Source organism: Abramis brama (genome assembly GCF_963993115.1).
Source record: "Abramis brama genome assembly, chromosome: 11".
In the NCBI taxonomy this organism is placed as follows: domain Eukaryota; kingdom Metazoa; phylum Chordata; class Actinopteri; order Cypriniformes; family Leuciscidae; genus Abramis; species Abramis brama.
Window position 1 is genome coordinate 32,109,618 of NC_139973.1, and position 21,934 is coordinate 32,131,551.

At 38.7% G+C, this 21,934-nt stretch overlaps 2 protein-coding genes across 2 annotated transcripts in view; one reads left to right on the forward strand and one right to left on the reverse strand.

Moving 5' to 3' along the window:
• The first annotated feature begins 3,446 nt into the window (after positions 1-3,446).
• Positions 3,447-21,059, forward strand: chpfb (chondroitin polymerizing factor b). Its single transcript, XM_084128333.1, has 4 exons — positions 3,447-3,839; positions 5,540-6,107; positions 11,373-11,555; positions 16,191-21,059. The coding sequence occupies exons 1-4, from the start codon at positions 3,538-3,540 to the stop codon at positions 17,451-17,453; spliced, it is 2,316 nt and encodes a 771-aa protein (XP_083984459.1). The 5' UTR covers positions 3,447-3,537; the 3' UTR covers positions 17,454-21,059.
• Positions 21,037-21,934, reverse strand: part of asic4b (acid-sensing (proton-gated) ion channel family member 4b) — a 33,803-nt gene continuing 32,905 nt past the window's right edge. Inside the window, exon 10 of the mRNA XM_084128334.1 lies at positions 21,037-21,862. Coding sequence (XP_083984460.1) covers positions 21,761-21,862 — 102 coding nt within the window. The 3' untranslated portion in view covers positions 21,037-21,760. The remainder of the gene's footprint in view (positions 21,863-21,934) is intronic.

Below are 21,934 nucleotides of genomic sequence, written 5' to 3' on the forward strand. Positions count from 1 at the left end.
TAAAAATGTTCTGCTAAATATTTATCAAATATTATGCAATATTTCAGGAAAAAACAGAAAAGAAAAACTGCTATCTTTTTAATGCTAAAGTTTTTTTTGTACATTTTCAGTAGCAATAACCAACTTTATTGTACATTTCTTGTTTATGATGGATTTACATAAAATGTAACATACCTTTATTCCATTTAATTATAACAATTCTATACTATTTGGACAGCTCGCTCTTGGTTAATATCAGGAAGGAAACCCATAATAAAAGGCTCTATGTCAATAAGGCTTTTCCTGCATATAACACTGGGTGCGTTGAAGAGACAGAAGCTTCTGCGATCATGTGATCTGGGCTTTCCGAGGGAGGCGGTGGCATAGCGACATTATTTAGTAAACTCTGCCATACATTCCTTGCGTTTATCCCAGAGACAGTAAACAGCCTCAGTGTTCAGATGAAAACTGTGATCTGTGAATGAACAATGCCTGGCTCAGGGCCCCATACACTACGATGGCTTACTGTGAATACCACAACTGTGGGCCTGGACAATCTGAAAGGCCTTTGACCTTCAAATCAACCCGTATGGCTTTATTCATTGTACTTTTTTTGGATGAACAAGTGGATATTTGGGGGAAACTGAATAAAAGTTTCATGAAGTATCTTTGCAGTTATATAGTTTTTCAGTTGGTCCACTTAACCTCAAGGTGGAATCTATAGATCTCACATTTATTTCAACATTTCACCATTTTATCATTTTACAACATTTTTAAAATGGAATATATTTTTATTAGCTGAATTTCAACACGTGTCTGTGTTCATATTACGGTTTACAACTATGCTGCAAAACATGAGCACATCTCCTGGGAGTCATTTCAGGGGCCATTTGAAGGCACTCAATTTAACGAATTACTGCCACCTAGTGGAAGAAAAAAAATACTATATATACTTCAAAAAATATTTTTAGTTCTCTTTTACATGTCAGTTTTTTAATTAATATTGTCTGATGATGTTAGTTTCACCTAAACAGCTAGTCTAAACAGTAGATCAAATGTATCCCTTGAGTTTGCAGGATTTGTAAGAGCTTTACTAGTTTATCATATTTAAGGCAAAGCATAAGTACGCACACAGAATCAGATCAAATGTAATATTTCCAAAAGTGTAAAGGCACTTTGGGAAACAAGTATTATACTCCCAAAGTAACCCTAGTGAAAAAAAGTATACTTTCTTGTATTTGAAATTTATTCCCTTTTTCAATAGTACAATGCAAATAATAACAAAAATTATACTATCTAAAATTATACTATTTTCACAATACAACTTTTGACACACTTTAAAATAATTGTACTTTAATATATTTTCTAAAAAATATATTTTAGAGAAATATACTTGAAGTGAAAATTAAATTTTTAAAAGTGTATTTATTTGCACTTTATTAAATATAAATATTAAATATTATATTTTAGGTATATTTTAACTGTGTGCTGGAAATTATCATTATAACAATGCATTGAAAGTATACTTTCAAAACACATTATAGTATACAATAGTATTTTGTACAAAGTATAGCTAAGTATTATTTGTCTATTAATGTGCAATTGTTATTGAAGACAAAGTGTGCAATTTGTAGTGTACACTTATGGTCGGTGCCGATAGCCTCGTGCCTTGTATATATATATATATATATATATACACACACTTAGGGTACATTGCTTGTATGTTTCAAAGACACTTGTAATGAATTTGAAATGTACTTGTCACACAAATAAAGTTCACTTTAATATCACTAATCAAGCATGTGATTAGTCCCTCCCTACACAGGCATATACTTAAAGTATAAGTATACTTTAAGTTGTTCCAATTTAGTACACAAAAGTACACTAAAAACACTAAAAGTTATGCTTTACTACAATTTAATTACAACTAAAATAGAACAAAATTAGTTGTTTCAAAATAGCACTCTTCAAGTTAACTAACTTGAAGTATACTAAATTAGACTGGCTGCAAGTATACTTAGCTTCTTTTTTTTTCACTAGGGAATGATTACCCCTGGGAGAACACATCATGCTCTGCTTCATCTACAGAAAGTAAAACCGTAAAAAACCAAACCAATTGTCTGTTTTAACAACCACATACAGAGAGAAAAAGTTTTTTTCTGCAACAAGCGTGGGACAGAAAGACATCACAGCACAGCTCTGGAGAGTCCACTGTGTTCTTCAGTTGTAGCTGCAGGCATGCTGTATAAAGAACAGATGTGATGCTCGAGGGGAGGCGAGAATGACAAAGGAGAAATATCTGAGCTGTGTTTTTGTGTATATTGCCATGTCTGTGCACATTTTAAGTCTGAGAGTACAGTTATTTGCCTATATGTATCTGATTTTTGGGAACAATTGGTGTGTGTGCAAGGCATAGCATGATTATGATTGTGTGTTTGTGTGTGTGTGTGTGTGTGTGTGTGTGTGTGTGTGTGTGTGTGTGTGTGTGTGTGTGTGTGTGTGTGTGTGTGTGTTCATGTTTTTCTATCCCGGTGGGGACTTCAACCTGAATGCACACAGACTCATGGGGACTCGTGTCACAGTGGGGACCTAAATTGAGTTCCCCATGGGTAAACAAGCTTATGAATCATACAGAATGAGTTTTTTTGGAAATGTAAAAATGCAGAAAGTTGTGTGTGATGGGTAGGTTTAGGGGTAGGGTTAGTGTAAGGAGATAGAATATACAGTTTGTACAGTATAAAAACCATTAAGTCTATGGAGAGTCCCCACAAAGATAGTAAACCAGACATGTGTGTGTATACATATTGCATTTTGTATATTGTATTTTGTATATCTTCTTCGGACACACACACACGCAAAACTTTCCCCTTAATGTAAAAAGAATCTGGACCCACAAACATCACACAAAATTATTGTAGCCTATAAGCCAACATTTGACAAGTGACTTACATGCATTGTGTATTATTATTTGAATTTTTTTTCTGTATTTGTAATTTGATCAATGCTGTTTAACTTGTTTCATCTTTTAGAATAAGTTTTCTTCTTCTTCTAAAATTAAAATGTTTAAAATAAAACTTAAGAAGCATTATTTATTTGATGAATTATCTGTTGGTGAGTGCCCCTTCTTTCTTTACGCGCCCACATGTAGGATTACAATTATAGTCTGAAACAGAATGATCGCCCTCTAGTGAAATAAAGAAAGATCATAAACTTTCCAGGTCAAACGCGGTTACCTCGCATTATCCCAGGGCAAACGACCAAATTCGCTTTTACTCCTAAATTATAGCTAGAGTTAATGATAGGTTTGCTGCGGTCTCCTCCCCCGTCCATGCCTCTGTCGAATGGCAGTCATCAGCGCTTCAGTATTTGCATTGACTGACGTCTGGTTACTAAAGGGGCGGAGTCCGGAGCGATGACACGTCAGAAGGCAACAGTCACGTCTCTCTTTATAGGTGTGAAGAGAGAGCGACGCAGTTCCTCAGCCTCGTTCTCCTAAAAGCATCTCCTCGTTGTGCTGAGGAGCGGACAGTCCACTATATACTGCCGACGACAGAAAGCATGAGAATTTCAATGTTAGTTTCTCTCATCAGGCCGACCGGGCCGATTATTGTGGGCATCTCTCTGGGATTCACTCTGAGCCTTCTGAGCGTCACCTGGGTGGATGAGTCCTGCGACTCTGACTGGATGGGACCCGCCGAAGAGATGCTCATAGGGCAGCCTGGGAGCTCGAAAGGGGCCCGTAAACCTAGTTCGATATCCACTGGCACAATTGACAACGGAAATGTCGAAGAGGATTTTGAGCCCAGAATAGTGCCTTATAACAAGCCTGCTCAGGAAGGTCCTCCCAAAAAGGTTTTCAGGTAGGTGTAGCTCCACCAGTGATGCTATACAGTGCCCAGCCTGAATGGAGCCTGTTCGGTCTATTTAGAGCATGCATGCATGAAAGGTAGTAATTAAAAAATTAAAAAAGGAAACAAGAACTTATGATTAAGACAGAAACCCTATTAAAATAGCATCCAGAGCACTTTTTTTCTCTTTGTAGCTGTAGAGCTTTTCTGCAAGAAGTTTGCTGCTAAACTAAAGATGCCTGTGCACATTTGTGAATGGGGAACTGGACAAGGACTCTGTTTATTTATAGAGTAAAGGCTCCTGATCTTGCCCCGTGGCCTCTGGAAGCGGATGCGGCCTAATTATGTCATCAGGTCACATAAAGTGTGCTGTCAGTCAAGGATCAGCAGTTCAGTAATCTGAACTAGCTTCAACAACTCAACAGTGTTCTTAAAGACACATAAACATAACATTCATGATGTCAACACATTGTAGAAAACAAGTTTATTATAGTTTGTGCTAAAATGACAAATATTGTTTGGCCACTGTTAAAAATAGTTTTTAGTAAATAGTGTAAGAAGCTTCAATAATATTTATTTATTTTTGTATTTAAAGTGGTTGCTAATAAAGTTACCACAGTCTTATTTTAGTAACTTCCAGAGTAACATTTAAAGGGATTGTCAAAAGTGATGTGTGAAGCCCATCATGCCCAAGTATGGTAACCCTATGGAATTTGTCCTCTGCATTTAACCCATCCAAGTTAGTGCACACACATTAGGAGTAGTGAACACACACACACTGCAAACAGAGGAGCAGTGGGCAGCTATTTTGCCGTGGCACCCAGGGAGCGATTGGGGGTTAGATGCCTTTGCTGAATGGCACATTAGTCATTTTGTGCCGATATTGAGAATCGAACCCGCAACCTTTGGGTTACCAGTCTGACTCTCTAACCATTAGGCCACAACTTCCCCACTTTTCCAGGTAATATTTAGTATTATGCACAGTTACTACTGTATATAGTTTAAAAGAACATTTCAGCCACTGAAATATGTATAAAGTGTTTGAGCATGAATATATCAGATAGGATGGCATCTGCATCCATCCATCCTTTTTCCAAACTGCTTGTCCTATGTAGGATCGTGGAAATGCTGGAGTCTTTCCCACCTTCTCGGACCATAGGCAAGGAAACACCCTGGATGGATGGCCTGTCCATCACAGGGACATGTTATCTGCTGTTTGAGAAGTCCGAAAAAATACATTTTGTGTGGAAAACATCTTTATTTCTCATATGTCTCGTAACTGAACGTGACATGCTTGTTCAAATGCGTGGAAAGAAGGAGGTTTGAGACCATAGAGATTTTCTTTTAATAACTTTGGCCTAAATTTTCCTCACACAAAGCTATGCATCATATGGTTTCAGACTTTGGATTGTCTTTTTTTGCTATTAACTGTCCTTATATATGCAAAGAGTTGCATGAATATCATTCACAAAATAATTTTGTGTTTCATGGGAAAAAATGACAGCAGACAAGTTTAGATTGTCACCGGGGTGAGTAAATAATGACCCAACTGCTGCCTATTTTGGACTTCTGTGTGTGGTATGTTATAAATGGTTGGGTTGGTTTATTTGACCAACCCAGCTGTGCTTGTGAGTTCCTAATGTAACTGTGCTGTTATTCAAATTGCTTAACTCTTCATGTTAGTAATTCATCCTTCATCTTTTTCTTTTTAGATCCAAGTATGCCAGCACAGAGCTTGGAATTCGTGAACGTCTCTTTGTTTCAGTATTTACCTCCAAAACCACCATAAACACGTTAGCCGTGGCCATCAACCGGACCCTCAACCACCACCTGGATGGCCGGCTCATCTTCTTTACAGGCACCCGCAGTCGTAAACTCCCTAATGGAATGTTTGTGGTCGTCCACGGTGACGAGCGTCCAGTCCCAAACATGTACCAGTCTGTCCGATATCTTCTAGAACATCGCATTGCTGAGTATGATTGGTTCTACCTTGTCCAGGATGATACCTATACCCAGCCCGAAAGGCTGAAGACTTTAGTAAGCCACCTCAGCATTGACCTTCAGCTTTACATGGGCCACCCAGGAGAGTTCATTGGAGGTGAAACCCAGGGAAGGTACTGTCACAGTGGACCAGGATTTCTACTATCCCGTGCACTACTCCTGAAGCTCCAGCCTTTCTTGGAGCAATGCAGGACTGACATCATAAGCGTCAGACCTGATGAGTGGCTCGGTCGCTGTATCATTGATTATGTAGGCATGAACTGTGTGGAGGAATATGAGGTAAGAGTTAACTGGGACTCAAATATGCTTTATGACTTCTATGCAAGATTGGTACAGTATATGCATTGAAATGAAAGTCTGTCATTGTTTACTCACCCTCATGTCTTCCAAGCTCGAATTGGCTTGCTTTCTTCTGCGGAACACAAAGGCAAATTTTTATAGAATATTTCAGTTGTTTTTATCCATTTTGTGGAAGACCAGATTGAAGTTTCATTCCGCAGAAGAAAAAGCCAAACAAGGTTGTAACAATCAGTGTTATTTTTGTATCAGATTAAGATACTATTATAATTTATATTCATATTTTGAATTAATTTATATTTTTCCTTTACATTTTAATAATTTTGTTGTGATTTTGTCATTTTTATTAGGTAAAAAACATATAGCTTTTATTATTATTTATTTAAGTTTTAGTTATTTTAGTACATCATAAAGTTGTTTTGTATTTTATTTTATTTCAGTTAGTTTAGTTTATTTCAAGTAACAAAATGTTTTTTTGTGGTTTTAGTTTAAGTTAACTATAATAACCCTGGTGACCACATGAGGGTGAGTAAATGATGACAGAATTTTATTTTTTGGATGAACCATGCCTTTAAATCTAGCGTGAGATCAAAAATGGTATCCAGAGCAAAACAATCAAAATTGCATTCTCTTTTCATTGTTTATCTTCCAGTAACTTTCCATTTCATTAGCTTTGTTTCTATTTTGTTGCAATGCAATCTCATGACAGCATCTGCTTTTCCCCTGTAATCACAAAGGCAGTTACTTTTCTCACATCATGAGATTCCAATTAATCACAAGCTAAAATAGTATCTATCCCAGGGCAAATGTGGCTGAGAGAGCCGAAATGAGCTGAAGGAAGGGAGGAGGCGGGGGGATTGGGGGGCTCAGAGCCTGAACTATGTACAGATCATCCTGGCAAACTCTAAAAACAGGCCTGTGTTGATAAAGTAGACTTTTCATGTAGCTGGTTTTCCTTAGTTGGCAATGTTTATGCTGGTCACAAATGACTACATTTTCCACCTAGGGTCTCTAGTTTCGACAGGAAACCACATTACCCAAGGGCCCATGCTTTATTGAGAGGGTGCGCTGTTATATATTGAGAGGCTCAATGCACCAGGGAGGCCAAATATTCAATAGTTCACAGTATTTTTCAAATTCTGAGGCAGATACATTGATATATTCAAACAAGCTCACAGTCATGTAAAAGTGCTCGGCATATGTTCAAAAACATTTATTTCACGTAATCAGCACCGAAGGCAGTATAGAACAGTGTGTATATATATATATATATATATATATATATATATATATATATATATTTGGTAAAATGTCATGGGCCCTATTTTAACGATCTATGCACATGGTCTAAAGCGCACGGCGCAAATTCACTTAGGGTGTGTCCGAATCCACTTTTGCTAGTTTAACGGCGGGAAAAATGGTCGGTGTGCCTGGCGCATGGTCTAAAAAGGTTGTCTCTATTCTCTTATGCCGCGTTTACACCAAAATTACCCGGAACAATTTGTCCCAGGAACTTTTTTACTAGGAACTTTTTTTTGCCCCAGACCGGTTGCTTACTGCGTTTACACCGCGGTCTAAAGTACCAGGAAGATTATGTAAATTAGTCTGGTGACGTTGAACTACGCGCGACTGCTCCTCTCAGTCTGCGACGGACAGTAATCAGTTTTGAGCGCCTTTTCAGTTTTGAGTTTTAAAGGACAACTCCGGTGAAAAATGAACCTGGGGTTAATTAACACATGGTTACTGAGTCGATTGTTCCCTGGAATGCGTTTTCATGATTATAGAATGTAAAGAGTTTTATCTTTAAAAACAGATGATCTTATAACGCTAGTATATGGGGCACAGAGTAAGTAAAAGTAAATCGCTAGTTAATACCACTAACAAGGCTCAAAATAGCCTCACACTAACACGGTAGCATAATGAGGGTCCCTACATGCAAACTGAAGCATTGAGAACTTTGTAAGTGTACAGACAGTTTAATAAGAAGATACTTTATAAAGACAGTACATTACGCGTTTACAGACAGGATCCATCTTGGAAAACAGTCTCGACTAATTGAGCCACGAACGCCATGCTACGTTAGATTTCACAAACGTAATTCCTATCGACCAGCTCACTTAGCACGGCGGTTTTTCGGTTTGCATGTAGGGACCTTCATTATGCTACTGTGTTAGTGTGAGGCTATTTTGAGTCTTGTTAGTGGTATTAACTAGCGATTTACTTTTACTTACTCTGTGCCCCATATACTAGCGTTATAAGCTACTCTGTTTTTAGAGATAAAACTCTTTGCATTCGATTTTCATGAAAACGCATCCCAGGGAACGATCGACTCGGTAACCATGTGTTAATTACCCCTAGGTTCATTTTTCACCGGAGTTTTCCTTTAAGTATGGAGGAGATTCAAGCTGTGCTGCTTTTGTGTGTGATGTATTGGTTTACTAACGAGGTAATTAACAAAACGGCAGAAAAGAGACGAGCACTGATACTAAAGCGTATTCAGAAAGCTCGTAATGCTAGATATAAAATTAGACAACGTATGTTATCAGCTATTGCGGACATTGACCGTGAGATGGCTGGGACGAACTGCGCCATCGGGCAGAAAGAACAAGATTGGTAAGAAATGAATCCATCAAAATAAACCAAGTTGTGAATAATGTTATTATCGATTACATCAACTTATTTTTGCCACTTTTTTGTGTTTTAGATATGCGAGTACTATCAAATGCGTCGTGTTTCGTGATCGGTTTGGATACACACTAGAACACACTAGAACAACGGGATGGTGGGACAGCGTGGTTCCAACTTTCACCGAAGCCCAGTGGATAAAGAATTTCCGGATGTCTAAGGATACTTTTCTGTACCTCTGTCGTCGATTGCAACCCCAACTGGAGAGACATGACACAAACTACCGGCATTGTGTACCCATTCAAAAAAGAATCGCCATTGCACTGTGGAAACTTTAAAAAAGTACTACCTCGCCAGCAGGGACTTTCTGAGGGGATCATTTAGACCCTGGTTCCTGCGGTGGAAACACACCGAGTACCACCCCAAAGTTCCTAGTTCCTGGGTAAAGTTCCTGCGGTGGAAACGCGGCATTAATGAGTAATGGGTGTGTTTTGGGTGTAACGTGCAATAAACCAGTCTCATCTCCCATTCCCTTTAAAATCCAGTTGCGCTCGTATCATGGCGGATTCGCTATTTACATGGCGTAAATTTGTAAGCAGAAAGACTGAACACGTCTCCAGAGCGCAAACGGATCTGCTAGTGCACAAGGTTAAAGCGTGCGAACAGACCATCTATGGGACAAGCTGGATTCCACCATATCTTTATGTACACAATATTAATCTTTTACATTGTTATCCTTTTATTTTTAATATTTGGCATATTTGTGTGCTGCTGCGCATCCCTGTGTGTGTGATAAGCAGAGTGTACGCACGTTGTGACCCGCCTATAGGCGCATATTACTAACACGCCCTTTAAATAGCAAAAAATATATATTGCGCCATTGACTTTAGACCAGATTTCAGTTGGTCAATGGTGCAGTCTATTTCAGTTGCCTCCAAATAGCAACGTGCCAACAATGCGCCTGAAAACACAACGTTTTCAGACCAGCATGGGTGCACAAATGGGCGCAAATGCATTTGCTATTTAGCAGGACGTGAAAATGATAACTGCGTCAGGCTGAAAATAGCAAAAAACACTTGCACCGGGTGTATGATAGGGCCCCATAAGTGTGATAAGCAATGTTTTGTGAGTTGGTGTGTTAAATGGGATTGGACATGGGTGCTGGCTGCTGGCTCCTTAGTGGATTATGCCCATTTCAATGATTTGGCATAGAGTTGAAGGAAGACCTTCACACTCTTAATAGCCTGATCTGATTAGATTCAGGTTTCTGCATGACTTAAACTAATGGTCAAAAGTTTGCTGTCTGTACATTTTTTTTTTTTTTAAAGAAATTAATGCTTTTATTTAGCAAAGATGCATTAAATTAAATCAAAAGTGACAGTGAATATACAGTATGTTAAAAAGTATTATTTTTATAATCAAATGCACTTATATTTTAAATAAATGCTGTTCTTTTGAACTTTCGATTTATACCAAAAATCCTGAAGAAAAAAAACGCATCACAGTTGCAATACTACTGTTTTCAACGTTGATAGTAAAAAAAGTTTCTTGAGCACCAAAGTTATCATATTAAGATGAATCCTGAAGGATTGTGTGACAGCAAGACTGGAGTAAAAATCAGCTTTGCAATCACAGGAAAAAATTGCATTTAAAATATATTAAAGTAGAAAACAGCTACTTTAAATTATAATAATATTTAATGATATTTTCTGTTTTTACTGAATTTTGCAGCTTCGGTCAGAGTAACTCAATGTTTCTTGCAAAATAAATCTATAACCGAGACAGGGTGTATGTTACAGGGACACAAAAATATGACCATACTTTAATTCTACTGCAAAAGCAGTCATACATTATTAAATGAGATTTGTTTCATTGACAAGCAGTAAGGGTATCTATCAGGATGTGCTACCAAGGTTAGGGGTTAGTATTTGTTTCAGCAGGCAATCAGAACGGTTTGCACTTAACTGGTTTAGGGGAAAAAATAGATGCTGGAAGCAGATAAAGCTAAATTATTATCACTGTAAAACTGTATGAACATTAAAATCAAAGAAACAAATAATTTCTGTTGATGGAAATAGCAGAAATAATGATTTCTCCTGTCATCCACAGAGAAACAAACTCACTGGCTTTCATTAGGTGAGCTATCAGTCTCATGCAGGGGCAACATATCATTAAACTAGGTTTAGGACAGTCTAGTTAAGTTTGGACCTTTTGAACAATGACATAAAAGCAGTGACCTGACCATAAAGCATCAGTAATTCACACAGACCTGAACATGCTGTTTGGATCCAGCATAAAATAAGTGAGTGTCCAGACACCAGGATTACTTGAATGGAATGATGTACTTCTTCCTGTTCTCGGCAGGCCAGCTGCAGACATGCTGAGATTTGTGCAGTTAATTAGCATGGTTACAAGAAGACATTAAACGGCTTTACTGCAAATTGCAAGGGTCTGCTGACTAGAGCTGACCAGAATTAACCTAGAGGTGCCGTCTATGCAACTATGACCACATTCTTGTTATTGTGCCAAATGTTGAAGCCTAAAAAAACCCACAATACATGTCATTTATATTGTATATACAATATATTATTCTGATCTAATTTCAATCTTGCTTTACCTTAGGGGCTGAATTATAATTATTTTACTATGGAAAACCATATGGACCTTCCCAGAGTGGGGAATGATGGATTCCAGAATGCTCTCACTGTTCATCCAGTGACCAGTGCAGAGCTTATGTATCGTCTGCACAAACATTTCACAGAAATAGAACTGCAGAGGACCTATGAGGAGATTGAAAAACTGCAGGTTAGATTGTGCTGAATTCTTTACAACTTAACAAATGCATGCATATATGTGTGTGTTTTATTTAGCTCTTTATTTTGCATACTTTATTCATGCATGACATTGCTTTAAAATTGCTTACAAAAGGCAATCAAATCCACCATCAGTACTTTTTTTTTTTTTAATTCATAATTTTTTTGAAAGCATGCATGCTACATTATACCTTTACCTTGTCACTGCATGGGGCAGTACCCTCAAAGGTACACCTTTCTAATGAATCTACCCCTAAATAAGTGGTTCTCATAATTTTTGCCCTAAAGCAATGTTTCTCAACTCCAGTCCTCAGGACCCACCTACCAGAATGTTTTAGATGTCTCCCTATTCAACAAACTAAAAAGGTAATGAGTTTAATCAGGTGTTAATTAGTATAGCATCAAAACATTCTGATATGGGGGTTCGCCAGGAGTGGAGTTGATAAACACTGCCAAAAAAGTACCCTAATGCTGAGTTCAGACTACATGATATCAGCTCGATTTTGTTTTGACGTAGTAGGGTATCATGGTGATTCATAAACGACAATGGCATCGGGACACAAGAATCGACCGTTTTATCTCATAAAGTGAATCATAGTAGACGATAACCGATGTCGCGTCTGTGACACTTCATGTCACGACAGAAAGACTAGCATGTTTAATTTTTTCCTGTCCTCTACAATGGGTTCTGTCACATTTGTGATGTTGACCAATAGGAGTACAGAAGCTCTTCCGTGCACAGCTTTCAAACATGGCAAAACGAAAGAGAGACAATGGTATTGGTGCTGCTAGGTAAAATTATGCAATGGAGGAAGGTTTGGAAACTATACTCCTACCTTTATGATGTTTCCTCAAAGGACTACCACAACAGAGTGAAAAAAGATAAATGAACTATAGTGGTGAGTACTGGAATTATCATTAAGCTAACATGCCGCTTCGGTAGCCATTATTTGTTTACGCTCTTGTTTCCGGAAGTCAGTCGCTAGTTCCACCTTATCGATGACATCATGTAACATCTAGTCAAAAATGTCAGACAAAAATATTGTGCAGTCTGAACGCAGCATAAGGTGCTATCCCTGCTGAAAAATCCAGAATTGCTGGTTACCAGCATAAGCTATGTTTTGCATGCTGGGATGGGATGCTGGTTTGCTGATCCCCATAATGGGAAGCTGGAGTGCTGCACCAAATACACCAACTGAGACCAACTACAGTGCTGGTCAGAATTATTTGCCCCCTTGGTAAATATGATCAAAGATGGCTGTAAAAAATAAATCTGCATTGTTTATCCTTTTGATATTTTATTTTAAAAAATGCAAAAATCTAACCTTTCATTGAAGTAAAAGAACTGAAAGTGGGGGGAAAATCACATTATGAAATAAATGTTTTTCTCCAAAATTGGGAATAATTATTTGCCCCCTTTTATTAAATACTTTTTGCAACCTCCTTTTTCCAAGACAACAGCTCTGAGTCTTCTCCTATAATGCCTGATGAGTTTGGAGAACACCTGACAAGAGATCAGAGACCATTCCTCCATACAGAATCTCTCCAGATCCTTCAGATTCCCAGATCCATGTTGGCGCTTCTTCTCTTCAGTTCAGCCCACTCATTTTCTATAGGGTTCAGGTCTGGGACTGGGATGGCCATTGCAGATGCTTAGTTTTGTGCTCAGTGACACATTTTTGTTTTGATTTTGATGTTTGTTTTTGGATCACTGTCCTGTTGGGAGATCCAAACATGGCCCGTTGTAAGATTTCTAGCAGAGGTTGTCAGGTTTTGATTTTTTATCTGTTGGAATTTGATCGAATCCATAATGCCATGTATCTGAACAAGATGTCCAGGACCTCTGGCAGAAAATTAGGCCCACATCATTAAAGATACAGCAGAGTATTTCATTTTACACATGGGATACAACTTTTTATCCCTGTATGAAGCAAACCCATGTTAAAGCTGCCGTTGGCAACATTTTTTTTTATCACATTCAGTGTAATCGACACTATAATCCGACAGAACAACATAAATAAGGTGGTTTTAGAAAAAAACCCGAGCTTCTAACTCCACCTGGAGCGTGTTATTTGTTTTGCAAAAATCCACCGCTCCCGGATCATCGGGTCCAATCAGCGCAGGGGGGTGTGAGATCTGACTGTCAATCACAGGTCGTGCACATGCCACAGATCCCCCCTCTCTCGCGCACGTTACAATCACATGCACACGACACGCCTGAAGTTCACATGAAGATTGCATGAAGCGTGATGGCGGAGAGAAAATCTACTAACAAGCTTCCAATTCCTCGGTTATTGCTATCTATGGATAGATTAGCCAGGGCAGCCTACCTCCGAGTCCATGGTGTTGATCGATGCTGAAGAGACGGACGCATTCACAGAAAATCAGGTACACACACACTGACGAGCACGACCTCGATGGGAAGGTGCTCGCTGGTAGTGGGGGAGGGGCATGAGAGTTGTAAACATTCAAAATTTTGGCTAAGTCGACTCAAATCTGCCAGACTTGCCGACTGCAGCTTTACTGTAAGTGTTTGCTGCCAAAAAGCTTTTTTTTTTTTTTTTATCTGACCATAGAACCTGTCTCGTTTGAAGTTCCAGTAGTGTCAGTTACTTTTCTAACGTTCTATGGCCAGATGAAACAAAAAAAGAGCTTTTTGGCAGCAAACACTTAAGATGGGTTTGGTTCATACAGGGATAAAAAAGTACCCCATGTGTAAAATGAAATACTCTGCTGTATCTTTAATGATGTGGGCCTAATTTTTTGCCAGAGGTCCTGGACATCTTGTTCAGATACATGGCATTATGGATTCGATCAAATTCCAACAGATAAAAAATCAAAACCTGACAACCTCTGCTAGAAATCTTACAACGGGCCATGTTTGGATCTTCCAACAGGACAGTGATCCAAAAACAAACATCAAAATCAAAACAAAAATGTGTCACTGAGCACAAAACCAAGCATCTGCAATGGCCACCCCAGTCCCAGACCTGAACCCTATAGAAAATGAGTGGGCTGAACTGAAGAGAAGAAGCGCCAACATGGATCTGGGAATCTGAAGGATCTGGAGAGATTCTGTATGGAGGAATGCTCTTGTCAGGTGTTCTCCAAACTCATCAGGCATTATAGCAGAAGACTCAGAGCTGTTATCTTGGAAAAAGTATTTAATAAAAGGGGGCATATAATTATTCCCAACAAATTTTGGAGAAAAACATTTATTTTATAATGTGATTTACCCCCCACTTTCAGTTCTTTTACTTCAGTGAAAGGTTAGATTTTTGCATTTTTTTAAAAATAAAATATCAAAAGGATAAACAATGCAGATTTATTTTTTACAGCCATCTTTGATCATATTTACCAAGGGGGCAAATAATTCTGACCAGCACTGTACATCAGATCAATTTTGTTTGAAAACAGCATGATAATGCTGGTCCTCCAGCTAGACCAGCACTATACCAGCTCTAACCAGCATAAACCTACCTGGACCAACATGGAATTCATGCTGGTTTATGCTGTATTTTTCAGCAGGGATACTATACCTTACAATATTAATATGTAGGGGAGACCGGGGACAGTTACAACACTTTTTGCATTTCTCTCAGTTACTCAGAGACTATTTGGACTAGACCATCTGTCTGCTAATTACCCATACCATTTAAAGATGATTACATATCGTTCACAGTATTTATTTGAATGGAAGAAGCCAGATGTTGCAACTGACCCCAGACCAGGGGACAGTTACAACACAACCAGGGACGGTTGCAACATGTTAAAATACTTTAAATTAATTATTTTAAAAATACCTTAAATTAACTTTAGCTTTTTGTCTCAATGAGCATAGAATTCTGAAAATATTAACTGTTTTAGGCCTACTATAATATTATAGTATTATTTATACAATAATATTATTGTAGCCTATTATTTATTTATTTATTTAGTCATATTTATCAAATAACAGTTTTTGAGTTTAGTTTGTTTATGTGTAGAACATAGGCCTACATAGATTCAGTGTGCAGGTGTTACAGATGCTATTCAATCTCTCCATATTTCAGTGTCAGACAGGAAGAATTGAACAATTTGCTATGCGACAAACTTTTATTAAACATGCAATTTATAACTTGTTGCAACCGGCCATCACAGAACATCATACGCCTGCTAGACACACTGACTTTGACACATGCTAACCATGTCACTTAGAAGTCAACAAAACAATAATTCAAACTAAGTAAATTTTGATTAATTCATACAAAATGTCAGGACAGTATGACAAAAATATATCTCATGAAAAAATTTACTTTCATACCTCTTCAATAAATGCAGCAGCAGATGTTGAATATTTCTTTTGTCTTCTTGGTGGGGGGAGGGTCTAACTGTGCATGTGCAGTTACTGCAGTATGAGTGTCATCACTCTAGCATGTTTCTGATTGGAGGAATAAGACTTGTTCCCTGTTGCAACTGTCCCTGGGCTCCCCTACCCTTAAGGTGCTAATGTAAACCCTTCAAGATGAAAGTGACAAGCTGTTTCTCCCCTAAAGATACAGTGTATTGTATTTTGATTGTATTTTTTTGTATTTTTGAAGTGTAATGGCTTTTTCAACTTTACATGCACCTTACATTTCACCCTCAGTCTGAGATTAAGAATGTCAGTGAAGTAGCAGCGGATGGAAACAAGAGTGCTCTATGGCCCATTGGCATCACACCTCCCTTTGAACCCAAAAGCCGCTTTGAGGTACTGCGTTGGGACTACTTTACCGAAGATAACCTTTTCTCCTGTGTGGACGGTTCCCCTAAATGTCAGCTCAATGGCGCCGATCGCGATGACGTGACTGACGTCATCAGGGTCGCTGTTGAAGAGCTCAATAAAAAATACAACCCTTTTGTACAGTTGAGCTCTCCACGGCTGGTGAACGGTTACAGGCGCTTGGACCAGACACGAGGGATGGAGTACACCTTGGACCTGCAGGTCCAGGCCACGACTGAGTCTGGTCACCAAAAATCTATCGCACGCCGTGTACACCTTGTGAGACCCCTCAGCCAGGTAGAGATTATCCCCATGCCTTATGTCACCGAGGCTACACGAGTTCACGTCCTCCTGCCCCTCACTAGTTATGAGTCCCAAGTAGCACTGCACTTCTTAGATCACATTTCATTCAATTTGTTTGAGACTGGTGAGAATGCAGTTCTTAATTTCCTGTTCACTTACGAACCTGCTGAGGCCCAAAAAGTGAGTACAAATGATGTCTTTTCAGAGGTCAAGGCTAAGATCACCGCAGTTGAGCGCAGATATCCCAGCGTCAAGGTGTCTTGGATCAGCATAAAGACAGAATATCCTGGTGTCCTGCGGATCCTGGACATTGTTTCTAGGAAGCACCCGGTAGAAACACTCTTCCTCCTGGTCACAGCTGACACAGTACTCAACCCCGAGTTCATGAATCGCTGCCGCATGAACACCATCAGTGGCTGGCAGGCTTTCTTTCCCATCCATTTCCAAGACTTTGACCCCAGTGTGGCTTATCCAGACCAGGTTCCCCCTGCCTCGCACGACCTGGTCCGGGAAGCGGGCCACTTTGACCGCAACACCTTCGAGGAGGTGTGTTTCTACAACTCTGACTACATGTCCTCACGCACACGGATGTCCAGGGATTTGCAGGAGAGTGAAGATCTGCTGGAGAGCCTGGATCTTTATGACATGTTTGTGCAGTACTCGGGACTGCACGTGTTCCGTGCCGTCGAGCCTGCTTTGCGCCAGGCTTTCCGCAACCAAACCTGCGATCCTCGGCTAAGTGAGGACGTGTTCCACCGTTGTCTCCAGAGCTCTCTGGAGGGCCAGGGGTCACGTTCCCAGCTCGCCATGCTAATATTTGAACAAGAGCAGGGAAACAGCACCTGAGGAGCTTCCAAAGAAGCAACAGTGGGGTAACTGTAGACTGGCTAACCGCTAGCAACACTCCTCCTTCTCCTAACATCTGTCTCTAGTAAAAGCTGTTTGATTATCTTACTGAATTCAAAGAGAAGTGTTCTGAAAGGAATATTTTAAGACATTTAACAAGAAATATTTGGAGACATCTTTCTGTGAGTACTTGACTCGCAACTGTTAATGCACTACAAAAAAATTATACTGTTCTTTCACTGTGCTTTTCTGAACAATTTTACAATTTTGTATTGCAGCACGTCACATGTTGCTGCCTGGTTAGGATGGATTGTTTTTAATGTTGTATTCCTCATTTGTAAATGTTATTTACCTTACAGACTGGTGTAGTTTAACCCAATGTATACTTTAGTTTTGACACAAATGCTAGCATATGCGTACCGCCAAACTCATAGGCTGCGTTTGAAATCGCATACTCTCTGAGTAGGTACTTATTTTGAATAGTTACTTTGCGACCGCTAAAAAAAGTATGTTCTATATAGTATGTGTGTAGTACGATTGTAATCCGGAGGTAGTACATTCGCCAAGTTCACACTGTCATGTGACCTACCAGCATCAATTGCGTCACTTCACTGCCATTCACAAATCCTCTCTCATGGCCTCATGGGATAGTAAAGCATTTATTGTATCATCTGGGTCATCTGTGTACTTTTTGCCTACTCTTTTATGAGTACTGTGAATTTGAACATACTACTCTTGTCACGTACTGTTTTTTGTCTACTATATTGACCCCTTTTGCGCCGACATCACAATTACGTCAGAGCGTTAGCTGGAGGCAAAACAAACGGAAAACTGGAGGCGGCCAATACAAACCAGCACAGATTCGGCTACATAATAAGGAGCTTAAATTATTATTATTGTTATTAAATGTCATCTTGTTGTATTGTTTGGTGCAAGAATCGACGGAGTACAGGCTCCAATTTGAAATTTTATCGCATAATTTTTTCTAAATTATTGTGATTATTTGTGAATCATCTATGATTGTATACATTGTTTTGATTGATTGTGACTAGACTTTTTGAAGAACCTGGTAAGAAAGTGTAATCAAATACAGGTTAAAAAATGAATATGCTGTATCTGGAATTTTTATTTCTAGAAAATATTCACATCATTAAAATTGCACCGTAATGTCACTTTTTACATTGTCGTCTTCTGTCTGGCCATGGCGCCGGCTAGGCAGAACTGCGGATCGTAGGCTACCACACAAGTCTTGTGACCATTTAGTACAGTTATAGGCATCAAAATATGTATATGTCCTCAGTTTCTTTTTACCCTCGGTTTCTCTATCGGGTAGGTGTAGAAGTCAGGTCACTCAACCGGAAGTAGCGTTGACGTTAATCCTGTCAGATCGTCCATCCATTGAATGAGCGTGTATGCCGGGTCAGGCAATCTGGGATGTCCATTAAAATTAACTTTTGCAAATAACAATTGTGGTCCCGGACAGTGAGTGACCTTGCACATTAAGATAAAATCGGATTTTCTCCAGTCATTGTTAAAAAACAAGCTAACAAAACTTGCACACTAACGTTATTAGTGAAGCGGCCAGAGGGATCGTTCTGCCTCCACCTAAGCTCCGCCCACAAAAAAATGTCACCATGTTTACCAACTGAAAAAGGGTCTATAGTAGGGAAGCATGTTTCCTTGTTCACCTTGTGGACAAACTAATTACTGCAACAAAATTCAAGGCACAAGCATGCAGAGTATGCACAGTTAAAAAATATGGCTGTGTACTGTACGCACAGTGTATGCATGCTATTCTAATGATGAAATTTGTCACATGCATTGTGCTTACAGCATGATTTTTGTCCCACAGCAGATTCTAAAGTTTTCATTGGTCATGTCAATCACAGTGCTGATTGCCTACATAAAGCCGCGGTCACTAGACCTGTGCATTGCATTTTTGCTTGGACACTGTAGTAGTTTTAATATAATTTGCATGCACATATGGAAGTCTATGGAACAAAAAGTGTAGTGTGACCGCCCCTTAACGCTGAAACAAATACTAACCCCTAAACATAACCTCAGTATAGCGTCGGTAGCACATCCAGATAAATAGCTTTTTTTTTTAATTACTGTTTGCTGTGATAGGATTGGATGATATTCTGACCTCTCGACTGAATCCATGAAGTTTGAATTTTTCTTTACAATTGACCACGTGACTGGTCCAATGAAAGTTGACCAATGAAATCAGCTTAACTGGTTTAGGAAAAAAAAAAAAATCATGCATACGCATAAACTAGCATACATGTACAAAACGAAGTATACTTTTGGCTAGTGACGGAGCTGGGAAAGAGAATGTGAATAGAATTTTTTCAGTGATTATAGTGTATTTTTTATTGTGACTGCGGCTGAGGGAAGAGAGGATGAAGAATGTTCACAACAAAAATGGACAGTTCTGAAAGGGCGAATGTATAACAATGTATTTTGTATTATTCCAGATTTCTGAATCCGCCCATGCTAGAAATGCATTCCAGTATTCCACCCACACTTCCTTTTCCCGTTAGCTTTGGCTGTCTGGGGCAACCTAACTATATTGTCCATGTAAAAATCTGTGCCTTTAAATCTGTTCCTTCACAGTGGAATACTTCTCAACTATGCAACCAACCAACAAATGAACACAAAAACACTTTTTTTGTTTTGTTTTGCACATGAACCTAATATTTAAGTATATTTATAATGTCAGAATTATGTTTTGGTGGTTTGTTTGTTTGTTTTCCTTTCCATATTTCCTCTATCAAAAAGATGTTTGTGAGCAGAGTACCAGTTGTTGGGCTCTGTGGAACTGACATGTTATAATGAGATTATAGAGTTAATGCATCACACTGCAGATATTTACTGTGTGCGTCGTGCCTGCTGCTAACAGAAATGGTTTCAGATGAAGAGCCTAAGAGGCTCTAATTCTATTTGTAGAAAGTGTGTCAATATAAATAAGGGTAAATTGTCATTATTATTATTATTGTGTAATCACAACCCATTTGCTCACAACAAATCATCATATCCATGTGAAATTCTGTTAAAAACAACTTTTATTCACCAAATATTTCCACAGTAATTTGCAGAATTGCATTATTCCATATAACATCTCTACCCTTGAATGTCCCCCATTATGGAGCCACCAGACTTGAGCGGGTGTTACTAAGTTCATACAAAGTGGTGTTGATGAAACATGATAGGTGTTGGTGTTTTAGTATTAAGCCCACTAGGTGGCAGTAAAAGCAGTTTTTTTCTCTCCTTGAAATGCTGTCCTCATGTACAAGGTTAATCTGTGGAAATGCAGAATTACGCATATTTAATCAGAAGGCTCTGGCTTGTGACCAGTCTCCAATACATTATTCAAGACATAAAAATATAAGAAATAAAATAAAGAAGAGCTTATGGTGGTTTTAAGGTTATACTCTGACATTTCTGTTTTAGCTGCAGTGAGTATTGTGTTTTAGTCCTTTCCACACCTTTTTTAGACCGGATGGAAATGATGGATATTCAGCTAAATGTTACTACAATTTTAAATGTGTATATTGTATTTGAATGTGCTTGTATTTGAATACAAAATAAAAACTCTATCACCTATTTTCATACAAAGGATATTATTTAATAGTGTTTACAGTTATGTATTTATTTATTTATTTTTACTAGAGATGATCTCAGCAAACAGTGTGTTCTAGTGGTGTTTTCCATGTTTCAAGCCTAGCACAATGGAAAAGTTACATAAGACTGAAAAAGAGCATAACACCTACTCACAGAAAAATGAGTGGTATATTTTAGCTTTTCTCCTACTGAGAAGTCTCATTATGTTATTAAGAAACGTGAAAAGGTGAAATGGCACAAGCACTGTACATTACCGCAAGAAGAACCACGCAGAAATCTTTTTCTGTACTTCTGCATGTTTGCTTTAACTCTGTTTCCCTTATAACTTTCAGCAAGTTCCTGTTTGTCCAGTCAAATAGGATATTTATGTGTGAATGCGATATTTTCACAATCTTTCTTTTAGGCCCATGATAGGTCCATCCAAAAGGGGGAAAAAAACACACAACTCAACAAAAGCACATGTGGTTTCTTCATCTGATATTGCCTTGAAAGAGTGTGAGCGGTGTGACTGGTTTGAGCCGATTTCACATGATGAGGTCCTGGATTAGGCTTTGGCTGTAGCTTTTATAAGTAAAAAAAAAAAAAAAAACCTGAAATGTATAATTCAGTGCAGGGTCCACTCAGGATCCCAATTTTAAGTTCAGTGATATGAAAAAATAAATAGAGAGAAGAAGAGGCGTCCCTTAAAAAGCAAAATCCTGCTGTACGACCGGTTGTGCGTTGTGATGATTTGGTAACATTGAAGTTGGATGTGCACTGTGCGGTTGAGCCACGTCATTTGCTGCCTGTTGACAAACATATCGCATGATGCAGATCTTCAGATATTAGGTGCAAAGTTTAGAAGCCATTTCAAAAAT